We start from the raw sequence: 19598 nt of genomic DNA on the forward strand, positions 1-19598 counted from the left end.
GACTACATACCAAACTGTTAATACCAGTTGACTCCATAGGCTTTGCAGGTGATTTTCACTTTTTATTTTGTGTAATCCCTTAATGTTTGAATTTTGCACAATAAACAACATAACCGCCCTGGCTGGTTTGCCTTAGCGGTTAGTGTCGGCCTGTGAACCAAAGAGTCTCAGGTTCAATTCCGGTCAAGGGTACGTACCTCGGCTGTGGTTCGGTCCATGGCCCTGGCTGGGGTCTTGCCAGAGGCGAACGGTTGATGTGTCTCTCTCACATCAATGTTTCTCTCTCCCTCCCTCCTTCCCTTCCTCCCACTCTGTCTGAAGATAAATGGGAAAAAATATCCTTGGGTGAGGATTAATAAAAACAACATACCTATTTTTTAAAAGCTAGAAGTTTAACTCTCAGTTATGAATATAGATAGCCTTTTATCATTCTGACCCCCAATCCACCCCTCTCCCCTCAAGGATGTAGACGTTAACAGAAGGCAGTAGCACAAAAAGCATGCTGGTTTTGGTTTATTTTTTCTTTTAATAATGATTTCAGTGGTCAGTGAATGTGATGATCATTGACAACGAAATTTTCCAAAATGTCCCCTAGGGATGATATTGGCCCCATTGACAACAATCCCTGCCCTATGTGGGAAATAGTGAAGATCTACATACTTGGTATCTGCAGGGATAGAGATATTTAGAAAATAGAATTGACTAAAATTGTGAACTGATAATAATAGAGTTAACACCTGGAGAGTCTGGTATGATGACCAAATTTTGTGACTGGGTGAACAAGGGATGTGTTTGCTCTGAAGGGAAGCAGAAGAAGAAGCAGGGCTTGGGGGTGAGGTTTGAGTTCCTGGAGCACGTCTATAAGGAGTAGCAGTTGGAAATGTAGGCCGATTGGTTGGGACAGGAAATAGATTTCAGGTTGTTGAAACCATGGGTAGATGAGATCACTCAGAATATAGGGTAAAAAGACAGCCAAGGGTAGAACCTTGAAGGACGTAAGGATGAGTCATTGAATTGAATGCAGAAAGAAAGCGCATTTGGAGAGACAGGAATACAATTAGAGGAGAGCAGTGAATGAAAGCTAAGAGGTGAGCAGTGGTAAATAGCCCTGCAAATTTTTTTCATGAAGACTTAATTCCATAAATGTCTGTTTTAATATAAAAATATGTTAAATTATTCTCCACTCCTGCCCTCCCCACTCACCTCCCAAATTTTCAGGTTAACTTTGTCCTCCAAGGCTTCTTTTTCTTTGGGATTCAGATGTACACCACTGCTTACCATCAGGAGCATGCTTCCCTCCAGTTTGAGAAATGCTGTATGGGTTTCCAAGCCCTCTTTAGAATCCTAACAGTGGCTGGTTCTCTCCCAGTTGCATTAATAATTTTGGCTCAGCCCAAGGAGTTCTGCTGAGGTTTATTATGAACCAAATTTTTTGAGGGGGAGGGGGACAGGATAGGGGAAAATTCATTGTATTTGAAAGCTAGACGAATTTTTTCAATTATTATATGTATTTTTGTCCATTTTCTTTTCTTTTTTTTTTTTATCCTCACCTGAGGACATTTCTTGTTCAGGTAGAGTGGGAGGGAGAGAGAGGAAGAGAGAGAGAGAGAGAAACATCGATGTGAAAGGGACACATCGAGTGGCTGCCACCCGCACGACTGACCAGGGCCGGGGACAAACTGCAACCAAGGTACATGCCCTTAGCAGGAACCGAACCCGGGTCTCTGAGGACCGCAGGCTGATGCTCTAACCGCTGAGCCAAACCGGCCAGGGCTATTTTTGTCCATTTTCTAACTAAACTCTAGTTATGCCCAAAACATAGTTTAGGCAGTTTTAAAACACTATTATGGAAAATATTTGAACATACAGAAAAGTTGAGTAACAAGAAAAACCCATATAACGACCATCTAGATTTCAAAATTAAAGTTTTTACCATATTTGCAAATGCGTGGTGCTCAGGCTTAGAAGTAGTTGGCATATTCAGGGAACAGAAAGGCTCTCAGTATGAGTAGACTTCTGTAATAAAGTCCAGAGGGCTGTGGTGTGACCTGAAGTTGGGCCCTGCTAAGGAATTTGGATTTTATTATAAGGGCAATGAAAAGTTATTGAAGAGCCTTAATCAGTGGGTTTTTACTGTTACCGTTCCCCTCAAATTCCCCCAAATACTTCTAATGAACTGCTGGTGATAAAAGAGGAAAGGGGAAATGAGAAAGGCAGATAAATCGTATGGTGAAAGGTCTTTTAACAATCTTAACCCTTGTTTAACCATTGCTACCTTTAGCTTGAGGATCTCCATACTCTTGGAATTCTCAGTTAAAAAACTCACACAGGTGCCTGTGTGTTTCATATCCTTCGAATTCCCAGAGTACTTTGAATGGTACTGCTTTCATATTGCTTGATGGTGGACCAGGCCCCCTTTTTTTCCCCATTTTTTGTTCAGATAGAGTGGGAGGGAGAGAAAGAGAGAGAGAGACATCAACATGAAAGGGACACATCGAGTGACTGCCACCCGCACGACCCAACCAGGGCCGGGGACAAACTGCAACCGAGGTACGTGCCCTTAGTGGGAACTGAACCTGGGTCTCTGGACCGCGGGCAGGTGCTCTAACTGCTGAGCCAAACCGGCCAGGGCGGACCAGGCCGTTTTGAAGGCACTTCTCCACCTCTGGGAAAAAGCAGTGTGGGCTGAAGAGTTCATTAGTGTTGCCTTAGCTATCATTTGAGCATTGTTGGATGGTCATTTTGGTTTCAACAAAGGGCTTAACTTCTGTTTCTTACAAGTAAGGATTGAAACGAGACTGAATGAAGCAAGAGTTGAAGCAGTGAAGCTCAACTCTTTAAAACTAGTTGTTTGTATTTGTTACCAAATCCTTTTCTTCCCTTTATAATCACTAGAATCAATTAGTGATTCATGAATCTGTTCAAACATGCATATTTTAAAAAATAAAATTCAACAAAATAGAAAATACCAATTTAGCTTTGTTGTGCATATGTGCACTCACACGTGTTTAATTAAATAAAGTTTTTACTTGTAGATCATGATAAAAGTTTGAAAAACACTGCTGGTCCTACTGACTCTATCTAGCTTTCACAATTAGTGGGATTAGTTAATTGGTAGTCTTACTTTTTTTTCTAGCTTTCCATGTAGTTGTTTTATGGATAGTACTTTTTATTTGTTAAGGATGGTTAATTTTATATTGCCCATTGATTTTTTAAACTTAGTTTTTATGTTTATCAAAATAATGCATGTGTATAATTGAAGGAGGCAAATAGTTACAAAAAGAGCTTGTAAGGGAAAAAAAAAAAAAGTTTTTTCCCCTTTATCTTAAAAGAAGTACCACCTTTTAACTCTTTGGATCTATTGTTTTGGGTATCTTTTCCCACAGCCTTAATGAGCATACTTGTATGACACATCCATGATTTCACCATATTACTCATAACATTTGCCTCAAGCTGCTTATGTTTTCTTTGTTACACTCATAAATTCAGTAACAATCAATACTCAGTAGCTCTGTGCATATTAAGCTAACATGTTTAATAAGAGCTCTGTTTCTTAAAGCATTAGTCTTCTCACCCTTTTAGCAATGTTGTCGGCACATGTATTGTCTGCCTACTTGGTCATCACTTAAAAGCCATTCATTAATATTAAACTTTTCTATGTTGCCAGTTATCTTAAAAGTTGGATTACTGAGTGGCATACATTAGTGTAGGATATTTAAGCTTAATATATAACAAACTTAGACATAAGAAACAAATCCTAAGGCAGAATTCTTAAGGGGTGTTATTTCCTTGTCTTTGCTTTGCAAAATTTTGACAGTTGAGTTGTGTAAGAATTGGTGAATTTGAGGACCTAAGTGAAAGAGAACCTACTGATTTTGAAAGTCATGTAAAATGACTTTCTCAAACACTGGTTTCTTCCCAGATTAGGATTTAGAAAGCATGTCTTCTAGTTGACATCACTTTCTTCTTACTTGCACCTGTGCTGTGTCCCCAGGTAAAGCAGGCGGAGCGCAGCAAGGCGCCTGTCGCCATGCCGTTCCCATTTGGGAAGTCTCACAAGTCTCCAGCGGACATCGTGAAGAACCTGAAGGAGAGCATGGCCGTTTTGGAGAAGCAAGACATTTCTGACAAAAAAGCAGAAAAGGTATGTATTTGGCATTTTTTACATTTTCAAACTTTTGATTAGGAGCAAATGTAGGACAAATTATGAGATGATTTTTAAAAATTAATAAATTCCAATTTGGGTTTTAACATAATGACATTTGCTGCTGCTTAAACACCATGTTTTCTCCGGTACTGCTGTCTACCAAACATATTTCTAACTTCTCTGTTTTTCATATGAGGTTTTCAAGTTTATTTAAATTTTGTGGGGTTTTTTTTTTTTTTCATTTTTGTTTTCTTTATTACACTCATAAAATCATTTGAAATGATTTATCTGATTCCTAAAAATCAGTGTTTCCACCAGTCTTCCTGGAGAGGTACCTCTCCTGGTTTTCTTTGTGTTTTCTGTATCCATGATGAGTATCTTCTTCTATCCAACCACCAAGCCCAAAACCTGCCTTGCATCCCAATCTCGTCTCCCCACTCTTCTCTAAAACGTCATCTTTCACTAAATACCATGAACCCCTACTTCCTGAGGGGTTTATAAATTGACTCTGACTTCCTTTCCTACTTAATGAAGATCCTCATGACCTTTCTTGTTTCTGAACTTTCTCCCTTGCCTTAACCTTCAGTGCAGACTGCTTGAGACATAAAGACCCTTGTGACCTGATCTCTCTTCTCCAGGTGAATTTCAGCACCTTCCTTATTCTGTGTGTCCTAGCATCTCAACTTGCCTCTGTTCATGGGAAGTAATAAAGCAAATAGTCAGCTATACTGTTTTTATGCCTTCATCTTGTTCTCCCCTAGTCCATTTCCACCTCAGCCCCATTCATCTTTCAGAACCCCCCATACATTTCCTTTTTGTTTGTTTGTTCTGAGTGCATGGTGATAAAAACTACGACAGCTAGTATAGTTTGGTGGCACTGCCTTGACTTTGGCTAAGGGGTCAGCAACTACAGTGCAAATGACAATATAGTGTAAAAGGGCAAATTATGTGTTAGTTTGATAGGAAAACAGTTTTGACCCCACGGAACCCCTTGAGAGGTCCACACTTTGAAATCTGCTATGATGGTTAATGAAAGGAATGTGTGTGTGTGTGTGTATGGTGGTGTCGGGTAGGGGGAGTGTCCTAATTTAGATGGGTTATATGGGAGAAGTCTTATTGAGGAAGTGACATTGGAGATGACTCCTAAAATGACAGAAAGCAAGCTTAGTTTCTGATGGCATTCATATCAACTACTTAACTAAAATCAGTGGTTTTCAACCAGAGGCAGTTTTGCCCCCCAAAGGGCCATTTGACAATGCTTGGAGACATTGTTGGTTATAACACAGTGGCATCTAGTTAATATAGGCTGGAGATGCTGCTAAATGTGGGATACTCCTCCACCCCCAAAATAATTATTTGGCCCAAAATGTCAGAAACTCCTGTTGTACACCTCAGCACAAATAGACCTCCTGCTATTAGGGTAAACAAGGCAAAAAAAAATAGTTGAATTTTTTAAAAATAAATTTCATTTCAAAGGAAGGGAGCAACTCTGAAGAGCAATCCATGCAAAAACTACTTATTCTAAAATGATTAATAGAGAGAAAACCTTGAAATTTCTGCTTCACTTTCTTATCAGGATTCAAAAGGAAGTTAGCAACTAATTCATATGGTGATGAGAGGGAACTGAGACCCGAAATAATGGAAAGATAAAAAATCTAATCACTAAATTAAAAATCATGAAAAACCACTTTAACATCATGCTTAAGACTGAAAAGTTGAAGGTAGTTTCATTAAAACCAGAGTGCTTGCTGTGACTTGTTATTTAGCACTGCTCTGGAAAGTCTACCCAAAGCATAAAGAAATAGCTTAGAAATAAAAAACACAGAAACACAGCTATTGCAAAGAAAGAGGGAAATTTACATGTTGAGATATACATATATCTTTGCAAAACACAAGAAAATCAATGTAAAAATCAGAGTTCATTAGGGCAGCTAAATAAATAGAAGATTCATAGCTTTTTTTTTTTTTTTTTTAATTTTTTTTCCTTATTGATTTGAGAGAGAGAGAGAGAGAAACATCAGTGAAAGAGGACATCAGTTGGCCGCCTCCTACAGGCCACCCACTGGGAATCAGGCCCACAATCTGGGCATGTGCCCTGACTGGGAATCGAACCGGTGACCTCTTGGTGCATGGGTCGACGCTTAACCACTGAGCCACACTGGCCGGGCTCATAGCTTTTTTAAATGCCAATCAAAACTATCTAGAAATTATTGTGTTTTTAATTGGTTTTTTTTTTTTTAAGAGAGAGAGGAAGGGTGAGGGAGATAGAAACATCCATGTAAGAGAGAAACATCAATCAGCTGCATCCTGCATCCCCCCCACTGGGGATCAAGCCTGGGCATGTGCCCTGACCGGGAATCAAACCGGGACCTCTCAGTCCATGGGACAGTGCTCAATCCACTGAGCCATGCCGGCTGGGCTAGAAATTATAATTTTTAAAACATTTCATTTTATAATAGCAACAAAAAATTATAAGATGTCTAAGAATACTTTCATCAGGAAGCATGCAAGAACCGATATGGAAAAAATTGTAAAGCCTTATTTTTTACACCACAGAATACTTGGCCCATATTATCAAATGGAATATAGTTAAGGTGCCATTTCTTCTCAAATTAATTTTTAAGCTTAAATCAGTTCCATTCAAATCACATGAGACCTTTTTGTAACTTGACAAAAATTATTCTGAAGTTCTGGAAGAATTAATAAAAATAGCTTAAAATTATGGCAGGATCTAAGAAATATGAATTCTACTTTGTTTTGAAGCAAAACACATACTTTATACATCTCTCTTCATCTTCCCCACAATGGTTAATGAAACTCCATCCTTCTAGTTGTTCAGGCCAAAGTCTTGAGTCATTCGTGACTCTTTTCACACTTCCCAAGTCCAGTTATGAGCAAACCCATCCACTTTGTCTTGGGGGAAAAAATTAAAAAGCCAGAATCTAACCACTTCTCCCCATTTTCCCAGTTGCCAACTTGGTCTGAACTGTCATTATCTCTTCTCTGGATTACTGCATTGACCTTCTATCTGGTCGGTCTGTCTCCTTCGCCTCCCTATAACCATAGTGATTCTTTTAAAACATGAGTCAAGTGATACTTTCCTCATTGTGAAAGTCAAAGTCTTACAAGGGCTCGAACTAAGTTCTACAGGCCAAATCTTGCCTAGACCTGTTTTTGTGAGGCTTGTGAGCTAGAAATGGTTTTTACATTTTCAAAGGGTTGGTTTAAAAAGCAAAGAAAATGCAATCTTACGTAGCCTGCAAAGCTTAAAATATTTACTGTCTGCCCTTTTACAGAAAAATAAATGCCGACCCCAGCTCATAGCCTCAGTGGTTCCTTCTCTTAATACTCCCCCAGCATTGGCTTCCTTTTCTCACACACTCCAGTTGTACTTTTGTCTCTAGGTTTTTGCACGTGACAGTTTCCTTTGCCTATAATGTTCTTCCCCTGCTCTCTGCTTGGCTTACTCCCTTACTGCTTTCAATTGTTTGCTCAGTGTCATCCTTGATCCAACAACCCCCTGTATAAAATGCCTCTGTCTGCCCTGGCCGGTTTGGCTCAGCGGTTAGAGCGTCGGCCTGCGGTCCTGAGAGACCCGGGTTCGGTTCCCGCTAAGGGCACGTACCTCGGTTGCAGTTTGTCCCCGGCCCTGGTCGGTTGTGCGGGTGGCAACCACTCGATGTGTCCCTTCACATCGATGTTTCTCTCTCTCTGTTCCTCTCTCTCCCTCCCACTCTACCTGAACAAAAAATGGAAAAATGTCCTCGGGTGAGGATTAAAAAAAAAAAATAAATAAAATGCCTCTGTCCTCTGGCATTCCTGGTCCCACTGATCGTGCTCTATTTTCCTATGTGGCATTTAACATAATATACTTAATAGTGTTTGTTTAATATTTTTGCCCACTGTTAGAATATCAGCCTTTCAAAGACAGGGCTCAATAATTATTTGTATTTCTTGAAAATGGAATACAAAGCAGAGTTAACATGAAACACTGTCTGTTACTTTAGGATTCTTCTGAACTATTAATTTCTATTGACTAGAATAAAACAGGTATTTGAGTATTGTAATGATTTGTATGATGAGTTTGTGACTAGTAAAAGGGTATCATAGCCAGGTATATTCTGAATTTTATGATGGTGACCAAGTATCACATTCCCTTTTAGTGCTACCACCCACAGAAGCAGTGAGATAAATGACCCTTCTGAAGAGGTCTACTGTTTTGGTCCTAGTATCTTCCATATAGTTTTGTGTTCATTAATTATCTTCCCCTGTAGTTCAAGGTGCTCAGAGGACAGGATGTTTTTTATGATTGCATGATTATTTATACCCAGTGGATCTGATTAGTGGATTACTCTGACCTTCCAGGTAGGGTTCCAGTGAACTGTTGCAGGGTACCATCCTGAAAAGGCTAGGTACAGATGGCTTCACTAGAGACTTCTACCAAACATGTAAGAAATCACAATTTCTGTACAAACGTATCTAGAAAATTGTTATGTTCTTACCTTATTTCATGAGGCCAGGATTATACTCATACCAAAACCAAAGATATTACAAGAAAACTATAAACTATTATCTTTCATGAACATAGATGCAAAAATTTTAACTGAATTTTAGCAAACTGAATCTAACAGAAGGATAATATATCATGACCAAGTAGAGTTTATTCCCAGAATGCAGGGCTAGTTTAACATTAAAAAATGAGTCAATATAATTTATAGTGTTGACAGATTACATCAGTAGACAGGGGAATAAAAAACCACAGCCTTCATTTTTTATAAAAACTCAGCAAACAAACTAGGAACAGAAAACTTCCTCACCCCAATATAAAGGGCATCTACAGAAATGCTGCAAGTGGCACTGCACATAATGGTGAAAGGCTGAATCGCTTATATCCAAGACCAAGAATAAAGACAGGGATGTCCACTTTCACCACGTCTATTCAACTTTGTTCTGGGAGGGTTTAGCCTGTGCAGACAAGAAAAAGAAATAAAAGGCATGGAAAGGAAGGAAAAAAACAGTCTTTATTTGTAGAAGACATGATCATCTAAATAGAAAAGCTAAAGGAATCTGTAAAACGAGCTAATAGAACTAATAGGTAAGTTTAGCAAGGTCACAGGTTACAACATCAATATATAAAGAGCAATTGTAGACCGGCCAGTGCGGCTCAGTGGATTGAGTGTCGCTCCATGGACTGAGTGTCGATTCTCGGTCAGGGCACTGCCCTGGTTTCATGCTCTATCCCCAGTAGGGGGCATGCAGGAGGCGGCCAATTGATGTTTCTCACATCAGTGTCTCTCTCTCATCCTTCCTCTCTCTCTAAAAAATCAATAAAAACATATTTTAAAAAATTATTTTTAAAAAAGAGCAGTTGTGCCCTGGCCGGTTTGGCTCAGAGATTAGAGCATCAGCCCGCAGACCAGAGAGTCCTGGGTTTAGTTCCCGCTAAGGGGATGTACCTCTGTTGCAGTTTGTCCCCGGCCCTGGTTGGGGTCGTGTGGGTGGCACCTAGTCGATGTGTCTCCCTCACATTGATGTTTCTCTCTCTCTCTTCCTTTCTCTCTCCCTCCCACTCTATCTGAAGATTAATGCAAAAATGTCCTCAGGTGGGGATAAAAATTTTAAAAAGAGCAATTGTATTTCTGTATACTAACAATGAAAACCCAAAATGGAAATTAAAAAAACAATTTGGAATAGCGTAAAAAAATGTGAAACAGAACTTCCGGACAAGATGGCGGGTAGGTAAACGCGGTATCGCGTCCTCCCACAACCACATCAAAGTTACAACTAAACTACAGAACAACCATCATTCAAAACCGCCTGAAATCAAGCTGAATGGAAGTCCTACGACTACGGAATTAAAGCAGCAGCCACATCCAGACTGATAGGGGCGGCAGCAGTGCGGCGGGCTGGTCCCACACCCACGTGTGGCGGATAAAATCAGGAGGCTCCCGCGGCTGGGAAGGTCCTTCCTGAGGACTGAGGGGTCCCCGTCCCACACCAGGTGCCCCGCTCAGGGTTCCAGTGCCAGGAAGAGAATCCCCATCACTTCTGGCTGGAAAACCAGCAGGAACTGAGGCTCAGGGAGGCTGAGGGGCTGGAGCCCCAGGCAGCTCCTTAAAGGGCCCGCACACGGACTTAGCGGACTGTCTCCCTCTAAGCTTGGAGGGGAGGCAGCTCGAGGGGCACCAGAGACACAGAGACATACAGGGAAGAACTGAGCTGTTTGGCACTGGAGCGAGGGCTGGAGAGGGGGCTTCCTCGGGGACAAACGTGCTGTCAGAGGCCTTTGTTCCTTTGGTGAGCCCTTCCCAGGGGCGGCAGACAGAAGCCATATCTGGGACTCCAGCAACCTGGCTCACACTGGTAGCCCCGCCCTGCTGACTCCCTGATTCCCCGCCCCTCCCCACCCCACCCAACTTTCAAGCCCACTCAAGCTGTTGCCAGTTGCTTAACCATAGGATTGGCCAGTCTTGGATCCTGCTTTAGGTTTTTCCTAAATTCTTTCAAACGAGCAGCATCTGGTCTCAGTGAGCCCCATACCTCTCATTAAGTAATACACAGAAACAAACACAGATAGGCAGCCAAAATGAGGAGACAAAGAAACAGGTCCCAAATGAAAGAACAGAACAAAACCCCAATAAAAGAACTAAGCGAAATGGAGATAAGCAACCTAACAGATACTGAGTTCAAAATACTGCTTATAAGGATGCTCAATGAACTTAGTGAGAACCTCAGTGAACTTAGGGAGGGCCTCAAGAGCATAAAAAAGGACCAGTTAGAAATCATGGATACACAGTTAGAATTGAAGGAGTCATTAACTGAAATAAAGAATAATTTACACAGCTTCAATAATAGAGTATGTAAATCCAAGGAGCAAACCATCAATTTGGAATATAAGAAAGCAAAAAAATGCCCAATCAGAACAGCAAAAAGAAAAAAGAATCCAAAAAAATGAGGATAGTGTAAGGAGCCTCTGGGACAACTTGAAGCATGCCAACATTCGCATCTTGGGGATGCCAGAAGGAGAAGAGCGAGAACAAGAAATCGCAAACCTGTTTGAAACAATAATGGCAGAAAACTTCCTAACTTGGTGAAGGAAACAGACATACAAGTCCAGGAAGCACAGAGAGTCCCAAACAAGATGAACCCCAAGAGGCCCACACCAAGACACATCATCATCAAAATGTAAAAGGTTCAAGACAAAGAGAAAATCTTAAAAGCAGCAAGAGAAAGGCAGCTAGTTACTTACAAGGGAGTTCCCATTAGGCTGTCAGCTGATTTCTCAAAAGAAACTTTGCAGGCCAGAAGGGAGTGGCAAGAAATATTCAGAGTGATGAAAAGCAAGAACCTACAACCAAGATTACTCTATCCTTCAAAGCTGTCATTTAGAATCGATGGCCATATAAAGACTTTCCCAGACAAGGAAAAGTTAAAGGAGTTCATCACTACCAAACCGTTATTATATGAAATGATGAAGGGTCTTTTTGAAGAAAAAGATAAAATGTCTGAACAAACAAAATGGCAATGAATACATATCTATCAACAATGGAATCTACAAACAAAATGAACAGGCAGAACAGAAACATTCTCATAGATACAGAGAACATTTTGTTGGTTGCCAGTTGGGAGGGCGGTTGGGGGAATGGGTGAAAAAGGTGAAGGGATTAAGAAGCACAAATTCATTGCTAGACTGACAAACCTCAAACGGAAAGGGGTTGGAGGGTGGGAAGAAATAAACCAAAGAACTTATATGCATAACCAATGGACACAGACAATAGTGTGGGAAAAGGTGGGAGGGGGGTGGGAGTGGGGAGGAGGGAGTCAGTGGGGGGAAAATGTGGAACATCTGTAATACATTTTACATCCAACAATAAAGATTTGGGAAAAAAAAAAAAAGTGAAACATTTAGGGATAATCTGACAAAAGAAGTGAAAGACCTGTACACTGAAAACTAAAAATAATACTCAGAGATGAAAGACCTACATAAATGGAAGATAATATTGTTAAAATGGCAATTCTTCCAAATTGATTTATAGAAATCCCAGCAGGCTTTTTATAGAAATGGACAAGTTGGTTCTAAAATTTGTATGGACATGGAAAAGACCTAGATTATCGAAACAAATTAGGGAATAAAAATAGAGTTGTAGGGCTCATACCATCTGACTGCAAGAATTATAAAGGTACAGTAATCAAAACAGTGTGGTATTGACTTAAAGATAGACATAGGTCAGTGTAACAGAATAGAGACTCCAGAAACAAATCTACACATGTATGGAAAGTTTTGACAAAGGTGCAAGTACATTTCAATAGAGAAAGAATAGTTTGAAAAATTGGTGCTGAACCAATTTGATAGCCACATATGCCAAAAAAAATGAACCCCATACCTCATGCCATATTTAAAATTAACTCAAATGGATCACACAACTAAATATAAAACCTAAAATTATAGAGCTTCTCAAAGAAAACAGGAGAAAATCTTTGTGACCTTGCATTAGGCAAAGGACATTTATTAGATGTGACACCAAAAGCACACTCTGTAAAAGAATAAATTAATGAATTGGAATTCATCAACACTGAACCTGCTCTTCAAAGGACACTGTTAAAAGAATAAAAAGATAAGCTACAGACTAAGAGAAAAATATTTGCAAGGCATTTATCTGATAAAATATTGCATCCAGAATATATAAACATCTTTCAGAACTTAATAAGAAAATAATCCAGTAAAACATGGGCAAGAAATTTGAATATACACTTCATCAAAGATACACAGATTTCAGATAAACACTTGAAAAGATATTCTTCAGAGAATTGCAAAGTAAAAATATGATGAGTTACCACTACACACCAATAAAATGGCTAAAATGGAAAATACTGGCTATACCAAATATTGGTGATTACGCAGAGCGACTGGAACTGCTGGTGGAATGTTAGATGATACAACTACTTTGGAAAAACAATTTGGCAGTTTTTAAAAGCTAAACTTAGCCCAGCTGATGTGACTCAGTGGATTGAGTGTCGTCCCATGGACTGAGAGGTCCCGGTTTGATTCCCAGTCAGGGCACATGCCCGGGTTGCAAGCTCGATCCTCAGGGAGGGTCCTACAGGAGGCAGACAGTCGATGTTTCTCTCTTGCATTGATGTATCTATTTCTCTCTGCCTTCCTCTCTCTAAAAAGTAAAAATAAAAATTAAAAAGCTAAACTTATATCTAACCATTTTACTCCTAGGTAAACACAGAACAAGAAATAGATGTCCATGTAAAGACCTATATATACGTAAATGTTCATAGCAATTTTATGTGTAATAGTCCCAAATAGGAAAGAGCCCAGGTGTGTAAATAGACCAGTTGGGGTACACTGATAGTACAGAACACTACTCAGCAATAAAGAAGAATTAACTATCGCTATACACAGCATAAACGAATCTCAAATAATTAAATGTTGAGTGAAAAAAGCCAGACTATAAAGAGTATGTAATGTATGATTCTGTTTATACCAAACTGTATGGAAACCCTAATGACAAAAAGCAGATCAGTAGTTGCTTTGGGTTTGGCAAGGATGTGGAGGGTCAGAGTGGGCTTGATGGAGTAAATGGACTACATAAGAATCTTGGTGGTGGATATGTTCACTATCTTGATGAGTCATGAGTGTGTAAGTCCAAATTTATCAAGGTGTACTTTTTAAATATGTGTGGTTTGTTGTATGTCAATTATAACTCAAAGAATAAGAAGACTACCCATGTACCAACTGAGATAATGGTGGTTTGGAAGGCACAGATATTGGCCCTGAGAATAGATCATGTAATAAAGCCCCCAGAAAGACTATTGAAAGCCTAGGTTGATACAGTAAAAATATACTACTTAAATTCAAGTGATCATCTCTGTGTGGACAAGTCCATACTTGAAGGTGTAGAGAAACTGGAGTGGGTTGAGAGGAGGGTGACCAGGTTGGTACAGAAATTCAAAAGTCTGCCATGAGAAATAGTTGAAAGAACTGGAGATGGGAAGCAGAGAAGAATAAAATTTGAGCCCTAGAGCTCTTAGTAAAATGTTTTTAGAGGATCATCTAGTAGAAGGAAAGGGAAGGTGGTAGGAGATAGAATTAGGATCTGTGAGTGGAAGTAAAGCAGGGAGTCCAGTTTCATCTTGATATTAGGAAAAATAATAGGTGGATGTTGGCTTCCTTGGTAGATAGCAAGCTTCCCGTCTCTGGATATGTGTTGGTGTGGACCAGGTCACCACCCAGGTCTTGCAGAAAGAATTGAAACTTGCATGGTTGTTCCATCCTTATATTGATACAACACGATATTTTGCAAGGTGCCTTCAGAGAGAATAGGCCTCCATCTTACTTTGAGGTAGACTAGTTTCCTGTTGTTTTTCTCATAATCAACATGAAGAAAGCTTTTGTTTCCTAGGTAACCCATCACATTAGAGTTAGAGGTAGGTGGTATTCACTCCTGACTCTGCCAAACCCGTAAAGTAAAGTGATACCTATTTTTGCTTTTTTCATTATATACATGGGCATTTTTTTCATTCATTTCCTGTGATGTTATAGACAAAATGATAAATACAACATTTGAATGTTTATTCCTTTACTTGTAATGTTGGTACTTTTACTTGTTTTTTATGGTACACAGTTACTATATTAAGAATTGTATATAATACAAATAGATTAGTCCCTTGGGAACTATATGCTCCACCTTTTTAAAAGAATTTGAAACTGCTTTTTTATACCTTTAGAAAAAAATGGTTTATCTTACCATTCTTATTTTTAGGTAACTGGGACATGGGGGTGGAGTGGGTGGGGTGGAGTTTGTTCTTCATTGCTGACAGCCACACAGGTCTGGTGTAGGAAGCGACTATTTATGTACTCTTGCCCACTGCATGCTATATAAAGAAGGTATGGCTGCCTTGCTGAGCATACACTTGGTTCCCTTCATCACTGTGAATGCCGGTGTTCACAGTGTTGAATAGCTGTATTCACTTATTTCAGAAGAGAAATAAGTTTGCTGGCATACTTAAGAGGGGGAAGGGAGGAGTCTTTTCATAGCATGGCCATTTAACAGTGACTCATGGTTACTAAACTTGTTTAGAGTAATCTTTGACACCAGGAGGTTATTAATAGGTTTTTCTTAGTCCATGATCTTTCAGCTTAGAAGAATACTCAGACATTTTCAACAGAGAGTCGTACATATGTGCGTGTAGGATTTTTTGTTTGTTTGTTTGTTTTTGTTTTTGTTTTTTTTGTTTTGTTTTTATCCTCACCCGAGGACATTTTTCCATTTTTTGTTCAGGTAGAGTGGGAGGGAGAGAGAGGAACAGAGAGAGAGAGAGAAACATCGATGTGAAAGGGACACATCGAGTGGCTGCCACCCGCACAACCGACCAGGGCCGGGACAAACTGCAACCGAGGTACGCGCCCTTAGCGGGAACCGAACCCGGGCCTCTCAGGACCGCAGGCCGACGCTCTAACCACTGAACCAAACCGGCCAGGGCACGTGTAGGATTTTTTAAAAATTAATCTAGGAATTAATGTGATAATAGAATTGCTCTCATATCAAATATTTGGCACCAACAATATTTTTCAGGTTACTTTTAGATTCTCTCTCACATTTTTTATCTTTTTTTTCCCTCTTCATTGATGTTAAGAGAGAGAGAAACACCAATGAGAGAGAATACTGATTGGCCGCCTCCTGCATGCTCCCCACTGTGGATTGGGCCCACAACCTGGGCATGTGCCCTGACTGGGAATCGAACCAGTGACCTCTTGGTACATGGGTCGACACTCAGTCACTGAGCCACACCGGCCAGGCTCACATTCTTTATCTTAATTTACTTTGATTTAAGAGCTTCCTATTTCACTGAGGTCATCTGATAGTTTTTTGAGGATGAATTGATATTTAAGGCAGTACATTTAGATTAGTATATATTCAGAGGGCTCCTGTTTAAAACAGTTCTTTTGCTAAAGATTATGAAGAAACAAAAAAAGTAAAATATAAGATAAAATAATAAATTATTTAAACCTCCCACCCTACTCCCTTCCAGAAAAAAATCTGGGTTATTTGAGGCATTTCTCAGTAATAACTTCTTACATGTAAAGTATAATAAATACGATTATATAGACTAAAGGTAAGCAGAAACATGGAAAATTCTGCTTAATAGATTATTTAAAAATTGTTTCTAAAAAGGATGACTTTATAAACAGTGATTTCATCTCAATTATGGGAATTTTATTATGCTGAGTTTCATGTGTACAGCATATCGCAAAATAATTTTTTGCAAAAGATGACAGTGGAAGTAATTTCATTGTCATTTTTTGCAAGAGATCCCCAACTTGATTGAATCCACAGACATTTTAATGCCTCATATTTGGGCAGATAGATAGGCACATGATCAAATATTTTCCTGTTCTTCAGGAGTTTATAAGTTAGGAGAGGAAATATGTAAATAACGTAGTATAGAAGTACTTGGAGTTACCAATAAAATTCTGTGGGAATCAAAAGGATGAAGCAGTCAGTATGTCTTCAAAGATAATACTGAGTTTGAAGTGACATTTGAACTGGGTTTTAAGGTGCTTGGCAGGCAAAGAATGAGAAGGAACAGAATGTGAAACAGCATAAAGTCTGGCATGTTCAGAAAAACAGTAACAGGTTCAGGGTGACTTTATAGAGGTGACTAGATACAAATGAATGGTGGGAAGTGAGGCTAAAGATGTAGGTTGTAGATTGAAAAGAGCCTTACATGTAACCTAAAGATATACTCAGAGAGCTGAAGAAGTCTTCTGTTGTTGTTCTGCTTTGTTTTAAATCTTTATTTGTATGTATGTATGTATGTACGTACGTACGTACTATGTTAATCCTCACCTGACCTGAGGATATTTTCCCATTGCTTTTTAGACAGAATGGGAAGGAGGGAGAGGGTGGATGAGAGAGAAGAAAGAAAGAGGAGGAGGTTGAGGGGGACAGAGAGAGAAAAACACTGTGAGAGAGACATGTCGATTGGTTGCCTCTTGAATGACCATACAACATAAATCTTTATTTTTAAGTAATTATTAATTCACAGGAAGTTGCACAAAAGTACACAGGTGATCCTGTCTATCTTTTACCGTTCCTCAGCGGTGACATCTCACATAGCTTCATGTAATGTCAAGGCCAGGCAATTGACATATTTTCTGACAGCCCACAGGCCTTATTCACATTTCACCAATTGGGTGGGTAGGTAGGGGTGTGTGTGTGTGTGTGTGTGTGTGTGTGTGGCGCTACACAGTTTTATCTCATGTACAGCTGTGTGGTTTCTTGGTAACCACCACCACAATCAAGATTCAAAACTGTTTACCACAAGGCCCCTCTTGCTCTTCCTTTATAGCCACACCTATTTCCTCCTCCCATCCCTAACCCTTGCTGGCAGCCACTAACCTGTTCTCCAAATCTTCAATTTTGTTACTTCAAGAATGTTTTATAAATAGAATCATAGAGTAGGTAACCTTTTGAGATTGGCTTTTTTTCATTCAGCTTAATTCCCATGAGATCCATGCAAGCAGTGTGAGTATCAGTAATTCCCTTTGATTGCTGAGTCGTATTCTCTTCTGTAGATGTACCACAATGTGTTTAGCCATTCACCGATAAAGGACAAATAGACTATTACCAGTTTTGGACTGTTACAGGTAAAGCTGCTGTGAACATGTTTGTACCAGTTTTGTGTGAATGTAAGTTTCCCTGCCTCTAGAGAAGCAGGTAGGCTGTGGTGTTCCGGGTGCTCTTTCAGTAGTTTCACTTTATTCAGATTTGTATGCAGGGATTCTGTGTAAGATTTTTACTTTGAAAAATGGTAGCAGGCAGGATATCATTGGCCCCATAAACACTTACAAACTGCAGATTTAGATGGCCTCTGACATCTCTTTCAACACTTAAGATGCCGTGATTCCATACTGCTACATCACTTCTAACTGAACGTTTCAACTCAGAAGTTATTTTCTCTGCCAAGAATTGGTCATTCTCTTCCTGACTGACTGGTTTAAGAAATGTTGTCTTTATATCTTTGGCTCAAAACCTGAGAGTCATCAGATTCTATCTCTTTACTTCAGCTTCCGTTTGCCAAAGTCCTGTTTATGTGAAATCACTTGGTCAGGGAAGAGGAGGCTGAAATTAGCAACTTCTCCCTCTTTAGACTCTTTTTATAAGCATTCTAGGTAAGTGAGATATTTGGGGCGGGGGGTGCGTGTGTATGTGTAAGATCTGTTCTTCCTTCATTAAGCCTAATAGTTTTAATTTATTTCTATATTTATCTAAAAATTTCAGAAAAGACTACAACAAAGTATAAAGAAAATATAAAGCTCATCTTAATTCCATTTCCACATGAAATGACTACTATTAACATGGTGGGATATCCTCACAGATTCTCCTTCATATTCTCTCTCCCTCTCTCTCTGAGGCAGATAAGTAAATGACAGTGGGATCATGCTACACAATGGTTGCAAAAAGGCATACCCTGCACCCAACATCCACAAATGTTAACATTTACATAACCACAGTAAAATGATCAAAATCAGGGAAAACGTTGACATAATAGTATTAACTAATCCATGGGCCTTTTTTTTCAGATTTCAGTAGTTTTCCTAATAATGTGCTTTTTCTGGACCAGGATCCATTGCATTGAGTTGTGACGTCTACCTAGTCTCCTTTAATCTAGAATAATGTCTCAGCCTCTGCCTTTCATATCCTTAGGACTTTTAAAAAGGATTGGCCCGTTATTTTGTAGAATGTCCCTTCATTTGTGTTTGGCTGATGTTTCTTTGTGATTCGGTGCAGGTGATGCGATGCCTTTGAGCAAGAAAACCATGGAAGTGATGCTGTGCCCTTTGGAGGCACATGAGGTCAACAGTCTCATTACTGTTCACTTTGACCTCGTGGTTAATGTAACGTCTCCATGTAAAAGTACCGTTTTTCCTTTTGTCATTAATAAGTCTCTCAGAGGAGTGGGCAACTCTTTTTAAAAGTCTCCTGGGTGATTCTGGTGTGTCTCCAGGGTTGAGACAGAGGGTAAGAGAAGTACATCACAATGGATGGAGGAAGGCAGGGATGTTTTCTTTAGAAAATCTCTATCAGTGCAGAAGGAATAAAGGCAGATGTCCAGATGCAGAGTAGAGAGAGAGAGAGACTAACGTCTCCTGAGGGAAGTGGAGCAATTCTGAAATATTTGCTGCTAGGAGTTAGTGGTTTTAAATCAATCCAGTTTGAAGGAATGTTTCTGACTGGATTGAAGGCAGTCTGACAGCATGAATACAGTGCGCCATGTGTGCTCAGCTGTGTCACTTCTACTGTAGTGCAGACCCTGGAGCCTGAGTGGGAAACGCTTTCAGTAAAGGCGTCCAGCGTCGCCTGGGGAGCAGGAGACCCGGAGCCACGAGCAGGGCAGCACTGACGCAGCAGTCCTAGCAGGCAGGTAGCGCCGAGGA

The 19598-nt window shown here is 39.8% G+C and overlaps 1 protein-coding gene across 8 annotated transcripts in view; it reads left to right on the plus strand.

The window, feature by feature from the left end:
- The window catches only part of CAB39 (calcium binding protein 39), an 82119-nt gene that overhangs the window by 32694 nt on the left and 29827 nt on the right, over positions 1–19598 (plus strand). For 7 of the 8 annotated variants that reach the window (XM_036255035.1, XM_036255037.1, XM_036255030.1 and 4 more), the window contains one exon: positions 3995–4144. In XM_036255035.1, coding sequence (XP_036110928.1) covers positions 4031–4144 — 114 coding nt within the window. In that variant the 5' untranslated portion in view covers positions 3995–4030. Of the gene's footprint in view, positions 1–3994; positions 4145–8510; positions 8596–19598 lie in introns of those variants that run through there. The other variant, XM_036255038.1, reaches the window with a different exon arrangement.

The sequence above is a fragment of the Molossus molossus genome, unplaced genomic scaffold (assembly GCF_014108415.1).
Source record: "Molossus molossus isolate mMolMol1 unplaced genomic scaffold, mMolMol1.p scaffold_m16_p_11, whole genome shotgun sequence".
Lineage (NCBI taxonomy): Eukaryota > Metazoa > Chordata > Mammalia > Chiroptera > Molossidae > Molossus > Molossus molossus.